Genomic DNA, 18967 nt, shown 5'->3' with positions numbered 1-18967 from the left:
ATTTAAGATGGAATAAATATCATTAAGAAACTTAAATCAAGAAAAAAAAATGATTCAAAGAAAATAAAAATTGACACCAAAGATGATCGAAAAATAAAAAAAATAAAAGCTTGAATGAAACAAAAGTTGCTTAATTAAAACAAAAAAAATAAACTTGATTAAAATATATGTCAATGTTTATGAAAATTAAATTAAATGTATTGAAACATAAAGAAAATCTCAATTCAAACAAAAGAACCACGATTTAAGCAAAAAGAAACATATTGATGAAAAAAAAACAAAATTTAATTGAAGCAAAAAAAATAAAACTTGATCGAAACAAAATAAAAATAAAAGTTGAATATAACATAAAGAAATATTGTGACAAATTAAACTTAATTAAAATAAATTCCACTGTTAATTGAAACATAGGAAAATATTTACAAAAAAAGTACTTTTTTAAATAGAAAATTGATAAAATAAAAACTCATGATTTAAGATCAAATGAATATCTGGATGATCACAAAGAAAATCATATTCAAAGAAAAATAAAACATAATTGAAACAAAATAATAATTAAAAACATAAATGATTCAAAAATTGCTTGATTAAAAAAACAAACTTTATCACATTAAAAAAAAAACCATGATTACAATAGATGTCAATGTTTATTAAAATAAGATAAAATTGATTTAAACAAAAACAAAAACATGATTGAAACAAAAGAAATATACTGATAAAAACAAACTTGATTAAAAGAAAAAAAGAAAAGGAAAACAAGACATAAACAAAAGATAACATCAAACAATAATTGAAACAGCTCCAGGCTTGTTGAAGTCAAATATAGAAGCACTAAAATGTATTTACTGTAGTATTTATGAGTATTTTTTATCTTGATGAACCTTCACTCTTGCTCCGATTTGATGATAAACTGTTGAAACAGTTGTTTCATCTTCTGAGAGTCTTGCAGGAGTTTCTGTGACGTCAAACCTCCTCGTCTCACTGAGGACACTATTGTCTCCGACGAGCTTTTGTTTACGACAAATCAAAGCTGTCGCCGGCTCTGTGTACAAACACCGGGTCACATGACCACGTCGGTAATATTTACGAGCTTCCTGTCGTGGCGGCAGCACCTGTGGAGCAGACACGTGGACGCGCACAGAGACGCCATTGTTCCCCCGGCAGATAAGAAGTCCCATGTCTTCACATGTGACTTCTTTATTCCGGCCCCGCAGAAGGAGCGTGTGTGTGTGTGTGTGTGTGTGTGTGCGTGTGCGGCTCCTGCAGAACGTGAACCCTTCACTTAAGTGACCGACTTAACTTAATTTAACGCCGCGGTGGAAGAAAATGGGAAAACGTTTCCTCAAATTATTCTTTCAAAGTTGGTCGTGAAGAAGTTTCTTGGACCAGCTGAGACTCTCGAGAGCCAGAGGGAGCGACAGAGAAATCCTCGGTGGACCAGAAGAAAAATAAATGATGAGCTGTTTTTTTTTTTGGGTTAAAAAGTTGAAAAACAAAAAGTCAAGAATGTCTTGTGATGATACAAAATTCCATCAAATGTTTTTTTTAATATATATATTTATAAAAATATATATGTTTTCTGTGTTTTTTTCAGTAGTTCTTTTTCATGAGCGAATTTTAAAAACTTTTATTTCATGTTATTATATTTGGTCTCTAATGTAAGTATGTCTTGGTTCAATCAGACCAGATATGATCCTTTATCCGTTATTTATTTTCGTAAAATGACTAAAATACCAAAAACTTTAATTAAACCATTTATTTTTAATAAATAATGAAACCGATTTTGTCCTGGATTTCCATCTGGATCCACGATTAGCTTGAGGATTCATCTCTCTCTCTGTGGCTCAAAAATACTAAATGGTATTAGTTTCTCAACGATCTTTGTCCTCTCGAGGGTCACATAAATACAGTCACAGGGCCATGTGTGGCCCCCAGGCTGCACTTAGCCCAGGTTTGATCTGTCATTTGTGTGACACACGCACACACACACACACACACACACACATATATTGAAAAAAACAGGTATTAACTCAGTCACCAATTGTGCAAGTTCTCCCACTTAAAAAGACAAGAGAGTTCTGTCATTTTCATCATAGGTTTGAGCTCAACTATGAGAGACTAAATGAGAAAAAAGAATCCAGAAAATCACATTGTCTTAAAGAATTTATTTGCAAATGATGGAGGAAAATAAGTATATCCCAGCATCGAGCTAAGCAGCAAGCCTAGCAGCTAGCCTAATAGTTAGCCTAGCAGCTAGCCTAATAGTGGGCCTAGCAGGTAGCCTAATAGTGAGCCTAGCAGCTAGCCTAATAGTTAGCCTAACAGCTAGCCTAATAGTTGGCCTAGCAGCTAGCCTAATAGTTACCCTAGCAGATAACCTAATAGTGGGCCTAGCAGCTAGCCTAATAGTTAGCCTAGCAGCTACCCTAATAGTTAGCCTAGCAGCTAGCCTAATGGTTTGCCTAGCAGCTATTCTAATAGAGAGCCTAGCAGCTACCCTAATAGTTTGCCTAGCAGCTATTCTAATAGAGAGCCTAGCAGCTACCCTAATAGTTAGCCTAGCAGCTACCCTAATAGTTTGCCTAGCAGCTATTCTAATAGAGAGCCTAGCAGCTACCCTAATAGTTAGCCTAGCAGCTACCCTAATAGTTTGCCTAGCAGCTATTCTAATAGAGAGCCTAGCAGCTACCCTAATAGTTTGCCTAGCAGCTATTCTAATAGTGAGCCTAGCAGCTTGCCTAATAGTGAGCCTAGCAGCTTGCCTAATAGTTTGCCTAGCAGCTAGCCTAATAGTGGGCCTAGCAGCTAGCCTAATAGTTAGCCTAGCAGCTACCCTAATAGTTAGCCTAGCAGCTAGCCTAATAGTGGGCCTAGCAGGTAGCCTAATAGTGAGCCTAGCAGCTAGCCTAATAGTTAGCCTAACAGCTAGCCTAATAGTTGGCCTAGCAGCTAGCCTAATAGTTACCCTAGCAGATAACCTAATAGTGGGCCTAGCAGCTAGCCTAATAGTTAGCCTAGCAGCTACCCTAATAGTTAGCCTAGCAGCTAGCCTAATGGTTTGCCTAGCAGCTATTCTAATAGAGAGCCTAGCAGCTACCCTAATAGTTTGCCTAGCAGCTATTCTAATAGAGAGCCTAGCAGCTACCCTAATAGTTAGCCTAGCAGCTACCCTAATAGTTTGCCTAGCAGCTATTCTAATAGAGAGCCTAGCAGCTACCCTAATAGTTAGCCTAGCAGCTACCCTAATAGTTTGCCTAGCAGCTATTCTAATAGAGAGCCTAGCAGCTACCCTAATAGTTTGCCTAGCAGCTATTCTAATAGTGAGCCTAGCAGCTTGCCTAATAGTGAGCCTAGCAGCTTGCCTAATAGTTTGCCTAGCAGCTAGCCTAATAGTGGGCCTAGCAGCTAGCCTAATAGTGGGCCTAGCAGCTAGCCTAATAGTTTGCCTAGCAGCTATTCTAATAGTGAGCCTAGCAGCTTGCCTAATAGTTTGCCTAGCAGCTAGCCCAATAGTGGGCCTAGCAGCTAGCCTAATAGTTTGCCTAGCAGCTAGCCTAATAGTTAGCCTAGCAGCTAGCCAAGCAGCTAGCCTAGCAGCATCCGCTTAAAATAAAGACTTGTTCACGTTTTTTCGTTACATTCCTCATGTCAAGGCTTCAATACAAGATGTTACAGACAAGCACTATGGAGGTATTTGGATGTTTTTAAGTGTCTTTTTGGAAATAATCCCAGCTCTTAGTTGACATGAGGGCGAGAAGAAAATGAGTGAAATTTGAATTTTGGGTGAACTATACTTTTAAATATTAAAATGTTCACGACAAGTAGCACAACAATGTTGTGTTTCAAACCTACAGTTTGACGACAACAGCGATTTTTAATTTGCCACAAACATTTCTTCTGAGCTCGTTTTTCCAGCAGTCTGGACCGAAGGAACATGACGAGCACCTGCCTGAGCATCTCACTGATCTTCTCTGGGACTGATGCCGACTCGGCTGTTTTTTCTCTCGTCCTCGGCGTCACTCGACAACTTCCGTCTTTTCAAGCCTGGCGTGGATCCTCATTAGAGCCGAGGCCGGAGCCTTCCATCGCTGACGTCTGTTCTCCGAGCGAACCGTCGCTGCTGACTCGTCGAAACATCTGATCATCGTTTAAGCTCTCGCTGGTGTGTGACATTGAGGATGGTGTGTGTGTGTGTGTGTGGCAGCAGTGTGTGAATAATCCTGCCGGCACCACCAGCTCACATCAGACGAGCCTGCCAGTGTTTGTGTGGACGCGACACACTGAGCTGGATGGACCTCCGGGCGCAGAACTTAAGAGTCGGGCGTCCGGGGAGAGCGACGCCGCCAAATATTGTGAATATTTATTTCTCATCACAGGCTTTTATTGACGGCGCTGCGGTCGAGAGGATCTTCTCCTCGTCGTGTTCAGCCCTTGGATACAAACATTTGCATTTTATTATTCTTTAAATTGTCTTTGGTTGAATATTACAGTTCGTGATGACCCTCTCGGGCCACATCAAATCTGCTCAAGGGCCACAAATGACCTTGGACAAGCTTCATAACATTGGCGCACTATTATAAATATTATGTTTATGGAGGGTTTTTTTCATTTAACTGCAGGTCAGATGTGGTTTTTACTCTCTGCAAGGACGATTTGTTCAAATTTTAGATAATTAAAAAATCTAATTTTAAATAAAATATACTGAAAAGTGTCTTGTTTTCCTGAAAAAAGCAAATTAAAAATATGTTTTGGGTTGTTTTTTTCAACACAATGTTGTGTATATAGAGCTTCCCTGCCTTGAAATCTAATATAGAATGATTTATAAACTCAACAGGAATTTAATTTATATTTTGTTAACTTTTTTATAGATCTTTGTGTTTTTCCCCTGTTCATTTGGGCCTTTTTTCCTCAAATGAACATAATAGAATGTAAAGTGAGGATAGTTTATGACCAATTTTTACTCTACTTGTGTCGTCCATCACGGTCTGGTACTCTGCTGCAGCCGAGTTAAACCACCTGTCAAGAGGGATTTATGAAAAAAGCCTGTTTCTTGAGGGCCCTTTGACTTCATTTATGTGGCCCTCATGAGGTCAAAGATCATGTAGAAGCTAACATGTTAATTGAGTATTTATTTTCATTATTCATTCATTTGTTCAACCCTAAATATGACGATATTATTTTTGTTTTGAGTATTTATTAACCCTAAAAATAATTTAAGAACTTAGGTATAACTTGAGCTTTTATATCGGCTTTTGAAATTTTATAAAACGATAATTTTCAGATATATTTTTGTAACTTCTTTTGTGCTTTATTCCAGATTTTTTTTGACAGTCAGTGTGGCCCCTGAGGACATTTAAACACCACCACTGATCTTGAAGGATGTTTTTACTTATCGCAACCAAATTTTTGGTCATTCATGTTTTTTGCAGTCTTTTTTTAATTTGCTTTGTTTTTTAGTGTGGTTTACTAACGGAAAGAACGCACAGCAATAAACTACCAAACAACACCTAACTACATTTTTTTGTTTAAAAGACAACATTGCAGGGGAAAATTTTGTAAAAAGCTGATTCCTGAAGAATTTTTTGACGACTCCGGACAAAAATCTTTTGCTTGTAAAACATTTTTTCAGTGAGTTTAAATACTTTTTTATACGGTTTGTACGTTTAGCGATCGAACAACAAACCGAAGTAAAAAGGGTTTTTGGGTTTAAAAAAAAAAGAAGTTTGTTTAAAGTTGTCTTCTGTGAACACAATAGAAGTGACTCAGGCTAATTCAATTGCTCAACAACGCCCCCTTTAGGGGAATCGCGTTACTACAAAACAGATGAAAACTGTTATTTTGATGTATTTTTATTAGTTGAAATGGAACTTGAGTCAGGGGAATACATGTGTCGACCTTTTTCTCATCCTCTCCCTGTCTTCTCGTCGCCGAGATAAGCAGACAAAAGCGATCGCACTCACTCCTCACACAAGGAAGCAAAAAAAAAAGGATCTGAGGCTCGTCTTCTGAAAAGCTCCTCCGGGGGAAGGAGCTGGAGGTTAAACTAAAAGCACCTCCGTCTGTGACGGAGCACGACTCGAGCTGCGACACTTTTGAGTCGCGGCAGTCGACGCGTGGAACGAATCTGCTCCGGCTTTATCTCCTTCAGCAGTCGCTCGGCTGGCTCGCTCCCATCTTGACGGAACAATGGCGCAGCATTACCAGCGGCTCATCCTTGTGATCCCGGCTCCCAGGGGCCTCCAGTCTCCTTCCAGTGGTGCGAATGTAGGTCGCCCGCGCCGCGCCGCGCCTGCCGTCGAATTCCGAACCAGGAGTTGAAACCCGAGACGCTCATTGGTGTCACTAATGATGTCTGAGGGCCACACTTTGACTCCTCGAACCCCTCGTGGGTCCGCAGGTGTCGCCTTTTTTTAAGTAGCGGTAGTTGAGCCGATGTAGCGAACGAGTTTAAAAACTTGTTTGTACGCGAGAAGAACAACGGAGAAAAAGTTTCACCGTTAACTACGAGTCCCTGAAGTCACGTTACCACGGCAACAGTTGTGTTTGTGCAACAAGCTCTATTGACTCCCTCATCATAGACAACAAGTCACGTGTTCATCAGAAGATCCAGTCAAGGCCCCGGGGCCAAAACCAGCAGCTAAGTCACTGTCAGTGGACTGAGTGTGTGATTAATGCATGACGACAACGTGACCGACTTAAACTACTGATTAAGGTTTGACCTTCGTCTAAACGACATACTAATGTGGCAAAAAAAGTAAAAATTTATGCAGATAAATCATTAAAAAAGTACAATCATTTTTGCATTTTTATCTTCTTTTTTTTAAAGAAGACTAAAAAATAAGTTCCTGTATTTTTGTCAAATTTCAAGTTCCACATTATTTTTTTTAAAACAAAAAAAAACATACTAGAGTTACAGCTATAACCTGTCATTTTTGTCATTATAAAATTTGGGTTTCTTTTAAATCAACAATAAAACAAGAAGTCATTTTAAGGGTAAAGGTCATGAGCTCATTTCGATAACCAGATTTTCATTTTGTGTTTTTCTTTCCTTTATTTAATTATTTTTAATTGACGGTCCCTCAGTTATGTTGTTTTTTTTTGCTCACCACTGTTCTTGGAGGATGTTTTGGTTTATCACGGCCAAAAAATGTTTTGATAGCTAATGTTTTTTTCTCTGCCAAACACTGAATTTTTGTTTTGTTTTTATTCCAGAACGTGTCCAATTTTTAATGTTATCTGGTGAAGCGTTACACGGATGGAGTCTTATGCTTATGCTCAAGAAAAAAAGAGCATTTGGAGTGCCTCAAGGATCAATCCTAGAGCTGTGGTTTTTTTTCAAAAGTTCGAAAAACAGATGAGACTAAAATAAGACAAAAAGTGTCATTCCTATCAAAACAAAGTCTCAGATTGACTCATAACTCGTAACCGTCTCACACTTAATGTGCGAACAAAAGAAATGTACTTTTCATAGAGACATGTGATTTTACACCTTGTAACGCGTTCATCCCCAAAGACAATGAAATGAAGCCTCCACTTAAATAAACTCGACTTTTGAGTTCGTATTGACTTAAATATTAACTCAACAGCTGGTTTTATTAAATAAAAAAAACGTTTTTAGTAAGTAAGTAAGTAAGTAATATTTATTTATATAGCGCTTTTCTTTTAGGTTAAATTCTTGGCATTTTGTGGGGTTTTATTTTGAAGTGCTTGATCTGTAAGTAAAGTCCAAATAGATTTTATTAATAAAATGAGAATTGACTTTTGTCAAGGGATTTTTTTTATATTTTTTTTACTATTTATTCACTAAAAAGCAAAACAAATGTGTTTTTTAATTTTTGAGACCAAGCCATACTTAGTTTTTAAGCTACTGAAAACTTGCGGTAACTGACTAGAGCACTCAATTTTTGAAAAAAGGTTCTCGGGGTCAAGGTGAACGACCTTTACCACTGCGACACATTGGTTTTCGGGCCTTTGGGTCACCCTGACCCTGAGATAACACAGGGATCAAAAACACTTTTCTAAAAAGTATAAAGAGACATCGTTCAGTCCATGTTGTCATTTTTAAAGAAATGTTTTCCCTAAACTTTTGGTTAATACATCTACACGGGCCCTTCTGAGAGGTTCTCCCAGGCCACATGTGGCCCCTAAACTCAACACATCAGAAGGAAAAGTTGTAAAAACGGTTCAGGAGCCAAGAACGAAACGCTCCTCGCTCCATGACTTCCATCTTCGACGACTGATCTTTCTAACCGTGTAGATAAAACTCTTGATGGATCTTTGAACCATGTGCTAGCGAGACCAGAACTAGGCCAGTGTGTTGAGAGCGAAAAAACCTCTCCCTTGTTCCTGGAACACTAAAAAAAAAAGAAAAGGGAGCCAGAACCTCCGCGCCCATGGCTGCGTGTAATAACATCGACTTGGAATCCCCCGAGGCCGAGCCAATCCGGCCTGACGGAGGCGGGCATGTGACGCCGGACGGACGGAGCTGCCAGCGAACCACGTACGACTCTTCTGGACGCTACAGTCGGACCCTTTGTCTCGGCGAGCAGCGAGTTATTTAAGGCGGCAAACTTGTGGAGAGACGAGAGGCAACTCATGACGGCTCAGAGACGACTCTCTCTCTCTCCACAAGTCTCCCGGTGATGCCGCCTAAATAAAAAGATGGATGCTCGGATTTCCCGGCGCTTCTCCCCGGAGCTTCTCCCGACACCTCTCTGCGAGGAAAACACTGGGAATTCACTGGCGGAGGGAAAAAAAAAATTACACACTCGACCATCCTGAATTATTCATGAGCCATTATTGTTGCCGAGATGAACGTGTGTGTGAAAAGAAAACAGAAAGTCCCTCAGAAACAACACAACTGTGCTAGATCCGTGGCCTGGTATCTACAGGCGGCCCCACAGCGCCCCTCTGCGGCGGCCATCAACAACACACCCGGGGTCATTTTTTTATTTTTTTTTATTTTGGCATGAAAAGCAGTATTTATCAGTGCCATCGGAATATTGAATGCTTGAATTTAAACTTTCAAATGTTATTCGTTTTATTGAAAGGTTTCTTTTTTTAAACAAATGAATTCAATATTTTTTTTAATTTGAAAGTTTTTTATTATAATTTTATTTATTTATTTTTTATAAATGAATGAATATTTTTAACACAGTTTGATTTTCTTTTTCCAATAGCGAACAATAAAAATGTCAAAATATATTTAAATTCGTTGCCTTTTAAATTCAGTACTTTTAAAGGTAGCACTATTTTGCCAACATTTTAATATTGAATTTAAAAGGCTAGGAATTAAAAAATAAATATTGAATTTAGAAAATGTATTTTTGTTTAATTATTTAAATTAGTTTATTAAACTCGATGTGTAATTAAACAAAAAGCTTTCTTTTTTTTTCTAAATTAAATTATTTAAAAAACTCAATTGAAAAAAAACATTTCAATATAGAAATTATTGAATTTCATATTCAATACAAAAAAAGTTTACCTCAAATATAGAAATCATTGAATTATATATGTATAAAAAAAAGAAACATTTAAATAAAAAATGGAAACGTTAAATTCAACCATTCAATCTTCTGATTCCACCAACGTACGTCCATAAAGCAACGTCAGGACGGCGGCTCATGGTTTGGCAGAGCAGCTCCGACAAGTAGAGAAATACAAAAAATTAAATAAAGGCACAGTCGTCAGAAAGCGTGCAAAATACTGGAGCAAACATCGAAAGACACTTTGGATCTGCTTATGCAACATTTCTGTTTTAACGCTCGGTATAGTCTTGACAGTTGGCGAGGGTGCGCCCCCCAGCTGCCAGCTATCATATTACATGGCCACACGTGTTTTAAGCTGCTTGAATAACTTCCTCCGAAGACTTGAAATTAAAAATAAACCCCTTCAGCCCCCTGCTCACACACACACCCGCCACTCACTCTTAGAAATATAGAAAACACTTCCTGTCACTCGTGGATACTCAGAATCATCCCTTCAAAAATGGAATGATGGCTTTTGATTGTCAGTCGTTTGTCCAGCCGTGGCGAAGACGCTCCACCGGAAAACTGACGCAACAGGGATGTTGAACTGAATCCTGAAAGCAGCTCTTGGAGCTTCAACAGTCGCAACACAGGCTGGGAAGAGACCGGTCGCCACCCACCCCTCCAGAGAGAGAGAGAGAGAGAAAGAGAGAGTAGGGGGGCCGACCAGAGCTCATGGCACCTTCGGTTAAGGGTCTAGAACAACCCTTCAGTAACAGCTCTTTCCAAAGATCCGATCCGAGTCCTCCAGGGATCTGGAACGTCTGGCCGCTCACACGTCGATCTTCTTCAGCTGCTCGTAGGTGAGGAAGAACTGGACCAAAGGTCAAGGAATCATAGGGCGCAGTGTCAAGTACCACCCCGTAACATTGGCGTCTGCTGGCTGTTACGAAGACACCGTTTCTTTAGGCTTCAAGCCAGTTCTGCACAATTTGATATAAAAGTGTAATTATTTTAGTAGAAAGCTACGGTGTTTTAGGCTAAACTTTATAACTCAATACTGCGTTTAAAACAACGTTTTGAAATACTAAACTGAACGCCATTTAATGCTATTCAAGCTAATATTTTCAGGTGCAGCAAGTACATTACAAATATATTGACCCATAACATGAAAACTAAATTGTATAGCTAAGCTAGTTGCCGATAGTGCTAACTGCGGGAAATCTTAAAATGCGCTACAGGGTCGTTTATTTATATAACAACTGTTGATTATTGACAGTTATTTTTTTTAACATTTTTAAAACGTAAGCACATTTTAAACTGAATTGTATGCCCACTAGATAAGCTAGTTGCTTAGAGTTTAAATTTACAAATTACCACCTCATAAAATATTATAAAAATATATAAGGACATTTTCAAATTAATGTCATGCTTGCTAGCTAAGCTAGTTGCTAATAGTTCTAGCTGCAGTAACTCTTAAAATGTGTTGGGGTGGTTAATAAAAAAATGTTTAATTGTTAAATGTATTGTAACTGAATGCTATGCTTGCTAGCTAAGCTAGTTGCTAATAGTGCTAACTGCAGTTACTCTTAAAATGCGTTGGTGTGGTTAATAAAAAAAAAAATGGAATTGTTAAATGTAATGTAACTGAATGCTATGCTTGCTAGCTAGGCTAGACGCCAATAGTGCTAGCTTCAGCAATTCTTAGCAGACATTTACAACCACAATCAGTTAAAAGTTTTTTGTTTTTTTAAAGTCAAGGAAATATTAAATCGAATGCTATGCTAGCTATAAATTTACAACCACGTAATACTTAAAAATGGTTGGAAGTCGTTTTAGACTTTTGGAAAGTTAAGGACATTTCTAATTGAATCCTATGCTTGCTAGCTAAGCTAGTCGCTAATTAACTTCTGAAATTATATAAAATAATATATATATATACTGTATAAATAAAGTATGTTATGGGGTGATATATACGTGGAAAAGTAGTTTTGTCTGTTGGATCAAAAGCACCTCCACTGCATATACTACCTGTCCCATGACGCACTGCAACAAGCTCTAATATCTAAACCTTATTTGGAACATTTCCTCGACTGTGAGAAGGGGGAGGAGGGGGGGGGGTACTGAGTCAGTAGTTTCTCTGGTTACATATCCAGATTTAAAAATAAGCCTCCTTCTTCCACTCAAACATCGCAAAAACATGACCGTATAAACAGACGTTGCCTGCCAAATTCCTCAGGGCGGATGAAAGAACGGAGCGTACGTGAGGTTCTGAAAGGATACGATGATGTTCCAGGGTCCCAGGCGGAGCCAGTTGGGGAAGAAACCCTTGTAGAGAGCCATGAAGCCCTCGGAGCGCCAGGTCTGAGGAGGATTCAAGCTTTGTTTGACAAGCTCGTGAAGTGAAACAGCAAACAATAGACCGAGTGCGGGGATTTAAAAAGGAATGCACAGAGGTTGTGTTTGATGAAGGAATCAAAACAATCTGCACTAAAAAACCTCTGCACAGAAAATAAATCTTGGTCAGTCAATCTCAAATCTCGAGTGTCATAATGAAGGTTAAAACCTTAATTAAACACCCGGCCACTAGATGGCAGCAGTCATTACGTCCTCCACGGCTAAAGGAAGGATTATATAAGAGATTCAGGCGATGACTGAGGACGAGAGGATACAGTCGATACACTAGTTTTCTTCTCTCGAACACAATGTTTGAATCTTAACAAAATCTCTCATAACTTTGCACAACACGTTGCTAACGTCAAGCAAGCTAACCAATAATAAAAGATTTGAACTGACCTGGAGGAGACAGTCGAGGGTTCCCTGATACAGAGCGCCCCCCCTCTGGTTCATCATGCGGGTCCGGACCACGTCCACCGGGTTGGATGCCAGGGCTCCGGCCAGACCACAGACGAAACTGGACCTGCAGGCCAGAGAACATACGCCTTGTGGTCAGACGCAGAGATATTTAAAGGCTAGAGGTAACAAACTCAATCACACAAGGGGCCAAAAGTATTTACTGAACAAGAGTTTGATATTGTCTGGCATCTTCATCAGGGGTGTAGAAAATATTGATTTACTCAATTATCCAGATATTTATTTCCACGATACCGTATCAATATTGAACAGCACTTAAACTATACTACAAAAAAATCACATATAATTTTTTTAATCATAGTTGGTTTATATTTCAATTAAGTGGGTGTAAAATAAAATGAACATTTTCACAGCATTTGTTCATATTTGTGTTTCAATTAAACTTCCAGTCACTAGATGGAAACAGTCATCACGTCCTGCGCAGCTAATGGAGCAATAAAATAGAGATCCTGGCTATGACTGAGGACGAGAGGATACAGTCGACTCAAGCAGATTTTAAAGCCGACATATTTTGGTTTCAAAACAAATGAAAGCAGTTACGACTTCGGCAAGAGTCATGTGATCTGTAAATTCTGCAACACCAGAGTCAAGTACTCGACAATACTACAAATATATCCTTGTTACTACAGTATCACAATATATCGTATCGTTGACCCTGTATCGTGATACGCATCACATGACTAGATTATTGTCAATAAACACCTCATTTTTATAGGTTGCACATATTAACATTTTAATCTACTTAGATTTTTTGACAAATGTGGCCACATTTAAATTACTTGCCGGACCGGAATTGGTCCCAGAACCATGAGTTTTGACACGTGTGTTGTTAACCTTAAGTCAATCATTATCTAACTAATCAAATAATCAGAAAGTACCAGAATGTGTCAACTTCATTATCTTATCCAACTATGATTAGGAGTTTCCTGCTGGTGATATCTTCTAGTTTTTTTAACTTACAAAAAGTGGGTGTAAACCGTGTCGCCCATGTAGCCCGACATGATCAGGTGCTTCTTGGTGATGTCATAGACGGGAAGTTCCACGCCGACCACGATGGCAGCTCGCTGAGCCGTGAGTGAGACGCCCTGATGAGGAAGAGGAGACGTCGTCGAATCAATCCATCATCACATCATAACACATTATTTAATCACGATAAAAATCAACTTTCTTTTTTAATTGAACTTTATTTTCTACTTTAAATCGTCATAATTCTTGTTTTCTGCCTGATTTCTGCTTTAAATCGCAGCTAAGTCACTGGTTCTTATTTACTTCAGCGCTCACGCTGAGATCACAGACAAACTCTGAATATTTACACACGACGCTTCAGAGTAAATCTTTAAAGCCAGTCTTCTCAGACAGTATTACACAAGGTTAAGACAGAATTATACAGGATCATAACATGGAATTATTCAATATTCTCAGCATAACTTGTCGAACTTTACACTTACTTAACATGTTGCGTAACGGCTTTTGAAAATCTATGTTTTCGGTCGAGAAACAATTGATGCAGTGTGTTGTGCTGGTCAGCTTTAGCAAGGAACATGCGTCAGGTATTTAAAGACCTTCTTAATTTATCGTGTTTACGCTTTTAAGTGTAGCCATTTTAAGTGCAAAATATAATTTATTGTTGTTGTTTTAAGGCGGAAAGTCATCCACAGCGCCATCTAGTTTCGCATGTTGTCGTTGCCAAAATTGCTCTCTGGACTCTTGGATAAAATGTATGCATGTGAAGTGACCTAGTCATAAAGAAAGTTGTTCTTTAAAGTCAAGGACATATTGGTCTAGAAAGGCGCTATATAAATAGATTATTATTATTATTATTAATAAACGAAATGTTATGCTTGCTAGCTAAGCTAGATGCTAATGGTGCAGGGCTGCAGTAACCGAGGTGAAAATTTACAACCACATACATTTAAAAATGGTTGGAAGTTGTTTTAGACGTTTTTAAACTTTTTTTTTTCTTCATTAAGGAGTAAATTAAATTAAATCTTTTACTTTTGAGTCAATTTTATACACTTAATCTTGTAGAGAATATTTCTCTTGAATTCCATCCTCATGGCAAATTGTATCCATTTAATATTTTTACATTTAATATTAAATTTCCACCCATTTAAAACTCAATTTCTTCACAAATGATTAGTATATTTCTCTCATTTGTTGAAGAATAGGACTTTTATTTTATTTTAACGAGCCAGTTTTTGTTGTTGAACACTCTTGCTTTGAAATCCATATTTTTAAACAAGTATTAAATGTGCTGTGAGCAACACATGCTCAGATTGATTGTCTATTGTTTCTACAAAACAGGAAGTACTGCTCTTCCTGCCAGTGTGTAATGTGAGCACGAGTGCGCATGAGTTCTTTGTGCAGATTTAAATAAAGAACTGGACTGTAATCGAGCCTTGAGATTGCACGGTCGTAGTCGACTCGTAAGTCAGTCCATATTTTATTTAGTCAGCTGTCACTTCTAACCTCGTGACATCGTAATAAAACAAAAGTACCTTCCAGAGTCCTCGCGTTCCCTCCTGCTGGTAGATGTTGATGAAGTTCCCCATCATGCTGCCCTGGATCACGCTGCCTTGAGCCTGCATACGGATCTGGACAGAGTTGACGCAGATTAAATAACTTTCCAACAAGCTTCAATGGAATCACTCATTATTAAACCATTAAGTCAAACACCTTTTAATCACTCGTGGATGAAAATAACACTTTAAATCTTTGTGCTGTAAAAATAATTTATTAATGTGGCCCTTCGGCAGGCAGTGATATTGATAAACTGAAAATGTAGAAACGTTTGTGACATCTTACCAATAGTACTACTTTTAACAATATCAAATTAATTTAAAGGATTTATTCCTTTAAATTCTGATTTATAGTGTTGTGTCTTAATTGAATCATAATAGTTTAAAAAGTAGTAGATAATATACACATTATATAGAATCATTTTACAATATACTGCCTTTCTAGCCTTTGCATTTAACTCCTTTGCTCTTATTTATACCAGTACTAAAGATTATATTCACACTAAATTTAATACTTTGGGGAAACAGGAATACAAATATAATATTAATTCTTAAAAAAGTAATAAACAAGATAATATATGGTCACATTTTTAGTTCTTTGACCCCATTTTTTAATCGTTAAGCCAACATATAGAGGATTAATATTATATAAATATATATCGTTTATTTAAGGCGTTCACACGAGTTCCAGTATATAATACACTCCAATACATAAATTAAAGCACCTTGTGGACAAGTGTGGTTACTGCAAGTGATTGGAAACATGATAGCAGAGTTTTAAAGGAACCACTTTTTTAAGTTTTCTCACTAAATTAACCTTTCTTCAAAGTTTATTCTAGTCCGTGTCAAAGCCTGTGTTTCCTCTATCGAGCTCTTGATCAGCGTCTGACACGAACGGTCTTATAAATCTCACCACTATCCAGGGCCGGGTCTAGACAGGCATGTATGAGGGGGCAGCCACAAATCTTGAGGGGGCATTGTGCTGTTACTTACTTACTTACATGTAAGTTTGAGGGGGCACAACATTTATTTGAGGGGGCCAGGCCCCCTCTTGCCCCTGCCTAGACCCGGCCCTGCCACTATCTCTCAGGGAAGCCCGAGCTTGAACGATATCCTAAAAATACACAACTTAAAGTCATGAGCTCATGTCACTAAAATAACATGAAGCCCTCAGGACACGCTTGCTTAATGGCGGTTGTTTTCGATGCAGCTGTTAGAAGTTAAACCCGTTCTACAGTCAAGACTCAGATAAACTCATTAGAGTCGTTTGTTTAGCCTTTACCTTCAGCACATCGGTGGGGTTGGCGATGGAGGACGAGACGACTCCGGAGAGAACGCCACAGAACACGTTAGTCAGCAGGGTCTCGTCTGGAAAGGAGAGCAGGAGGCAGAATATGACACCCCTGTTTCTCATTGTGGCGGAGACATTAAAGTGACATTTGAAAAAGTTCAAACACAGTGTGCGTGCACAAGTGTGTGTGTGTCCCAGACTCACCCTCTGGCCTTTCCACCAGCAGCCGCTTGAGCGTCTGGTACGTTCCGATCTTGATGGTCCCGTACGACGCCTGCCTCAGCATAGCAGGAGCGATCCTGGAAGATAAAGTCTGTGAGCTAATGGTCTTCACGACGTACAGAGAAGAGATTGAAACGTTGGAAGAAAGTAGGTCAACACAATGCCTGGGGGACCAAATCCAGTTTACCTAAAATTGAACTCCATACCAAGTTAAAATGTACCAAAAACATTATTATTTTTAATGCATGTCAGTGTTTTGTTTTGGCAGATACTTTTCTGTAAATTGGACATTAGAAAAATGAAAACGGACTACATTTTTTTTATTTTAAAACTAATCAGAGATACTTAATTCTAAGATTAAGTACAAATGGTCAAACTAGGACCTCTTAACATTACGCTTATTTAATGAATTTAATCAATAAAAATACAACATAACTTTGCACTTTTTATTTCATTCCTGTATATTTAAACAACCTGTGGTGAGTTAGTTCACTCTGGGCTTTTCATTCGCTTTATCTATGCATATTCTGAGAGCAAATTTGCTGATTTAACGTCTGATTTAACGATAGACATCATTATTATATGATGATTTTTTTGTTTATAAATCTTTCCAGCATTTTTTAAAACGTAAATATTAAGCAAGTTACGACATTTCGAAAGTGAGATTTAACAAAAGGGTCACACCTCAAAATATTGAACCCTATTGACTTAGTATTAACCCTTGTGTTATCTCAGGGTCAAGTTGACCAGGAGGCCATAAAACACAAACGTGTTTGTGGTATCCATTGTGTTGCCTCTGGGTCATGGTAAACAACTTCCCCTGGCAACCATGAATACATATGCAGTGGTGGAGGTCGTTCACCTTGACCCAGAGACAACACAATGGATACCACAAACACATTTGGGTTCACTTGAAATTAGTGCATTTTCAGCTGTTTTTATAATCCATAAGTAATAATATTAACATCACAGGAAACTCATATCCATTATAACACTATACAAAATCTGACTTATTCAAAGAAATCAATCTATACATTTGACACACACACACCTATTCTTACATTTATATCCATCCATAAATCTATAGACACACCTACTCTTAGGGCCACATAAGTACAGTCAAAGGACCGCATGTGGCACCAACGTATGTTCTCATGTATTTGCTTTTTAAACTAAAAATAATCTAGTAAAAGTCTTCCTGCTCGAGTCTGACGCAATCTTCACACATGTTTTCAATGTTTTTCCGCGTTCTTATCTTTGCATTGATCGCGTCCGCACCCCGTAGCATCGTAACTAAGGCGATGATGCGTCGAGACTAAAGTAAACCGAATTATGTTGTTGTTGTTTCATGACGTGACAGGAGTTAGCTAGTCGTGCAGGAAGAAGCATGCTAACCCTGAGTACAGAGCCAGGGGTCCCTCCTCCCGGACGATCCGCACCAACGCGTGGAGCATTCCTCGGTACCGGATCTCCCGGTACTTGCTGTCGCCCACTTGTCCCTGGACCTGCAGGCGGGTCTTGGTTAAATCGATGGGAAAGGTCCCTAAATAATAAAAACAAAACCACACTAGAGTTACAGATGTGTTAGCCGGGCTCGCGCGGCCTCCTCCTCGCCGCCTCATCACTCACCGCACTCCGCGGTCACGGACGCGAGGCCGCCGAACACGAACGGCTTCCAGTTCACGCTGCTGGACATTTTTTCTTCTTCTTTTAAACCCCCCGAAATACTGTAGAATGTTGGGGTCCAGGCGCAAAAAAAAGAGGCCACGGAAGAGGGTTTACAGTAGCGCGCGCTGTTGACTTCCAGCCGGCACTTGAGACTTCAGCGAGGAGTTCCGCCCTCGAGTACAACAAGCTCCGCCCACCGCAATCCTATTGGTTACTGTCCGTCTTGTCCCGCCCCCTTTCACGTTGCTAGGCGACACCTCACCGACTGAAAGAAGACGTTTCAAAAAAATTGTTATTTAACCCAAATGATCTCCTTTTATCTCATTATTTTATTTACCTCCACGGTTTGACGTTGAATACACTTTCTTTTAGCCGTTGGAAATTCACGAGAAACTTTTTAACTTCATTCCGCTCCAAACATTTGGGAGAAAAAAACACGTGAAAGCAGAATTATATGAGCTCGAACAATGACGAGAATCATAGCGACCTTTAAATAAAAAACAAAGATACGTTGATTTATGATGAAATAAAAAAGGACAAAAGATTGGAGATGAAAGACATTTTATTGACGCCAAAATAAGGAATGAAGGCACAACAACCAAAGTAAACAAGTGCAGATGAAGAAAAATAGTATATTGTTTTTTTGAATATAGAAAATTACTACAATATATGATTTGAAATATGGACAATATCCATTATTGATGATGAATGATTTATTTGAATTATTTGAAAACTAACGTATTTTATTTGTTATTTATTTATTAATTTTATTCATTACTAGTTCAACAAATATGGCTATAGGGCTTAATAAAAAAAAAAAAAAATATATATATTATGTATTTGTTGGTGGAAAGTGATTTATATCAGATTTTTACGTTTTTAGCTTGATTTTATTAGAATTATTTAATAAAAGGAAATTAAATCGT

At 38.4% G+C, this 18967-nt stretch overlaps 1 protein-coding gene across 1 annotated transcript; it reads right to left on the bottom strand.

Annotated features, from left to right (window-relative positions):
* Nucleotides 1–10159: 10159 nt before the first annotated feature.
* On the bottom strand, nt 10160–18468 carry LOC148063755 (kidney mitochondrial carrier protein 1). Its single transcript, XM_087811412.1, has 10 exons — nt 18379–18468; nt 18003–18306; nt 17769–17916; nt 16356–16450; nt 16143–16228; nt 14840–14935; nt 13302–13426; nt 12264–12387; nt 11751–11831; nt 10160–10341 (listed from the first exon to the last, which is right to left on the bottom strand). Exons 2-10 carry the CDS (start codon nt 18067–18069, stop codon nt 10300–10302), a joined length of 864 nt encoding a protein of 287 aa, XP_087667538.1. The 5' UTR covers nt 18070–18306; nt 18379–18468; the 3' UTR covers nt 10160–10299.
* Between the last annotated feature and the right edge of the window lie 499 nt (nt 18469–18967).

The sequence above is a fragment of the Callionymus lyra genome, chromosome 16, assembly GCF_982586985.1.
Source record: "Callionymus lyra chromosome 16, fCalLyr1.hap1.1, whole genome shotgun sequence".
NCBI lineage: Eukaryota > Metazoa > Chordata > Actinopteri > Syngnathiformes > Callionymidae > Callionymus > Callionymus lyra.
Note: the sequence above shows the minus strand (reverse complement) of the source record. Positions and strands in the feature narration are given on the sequence as shown.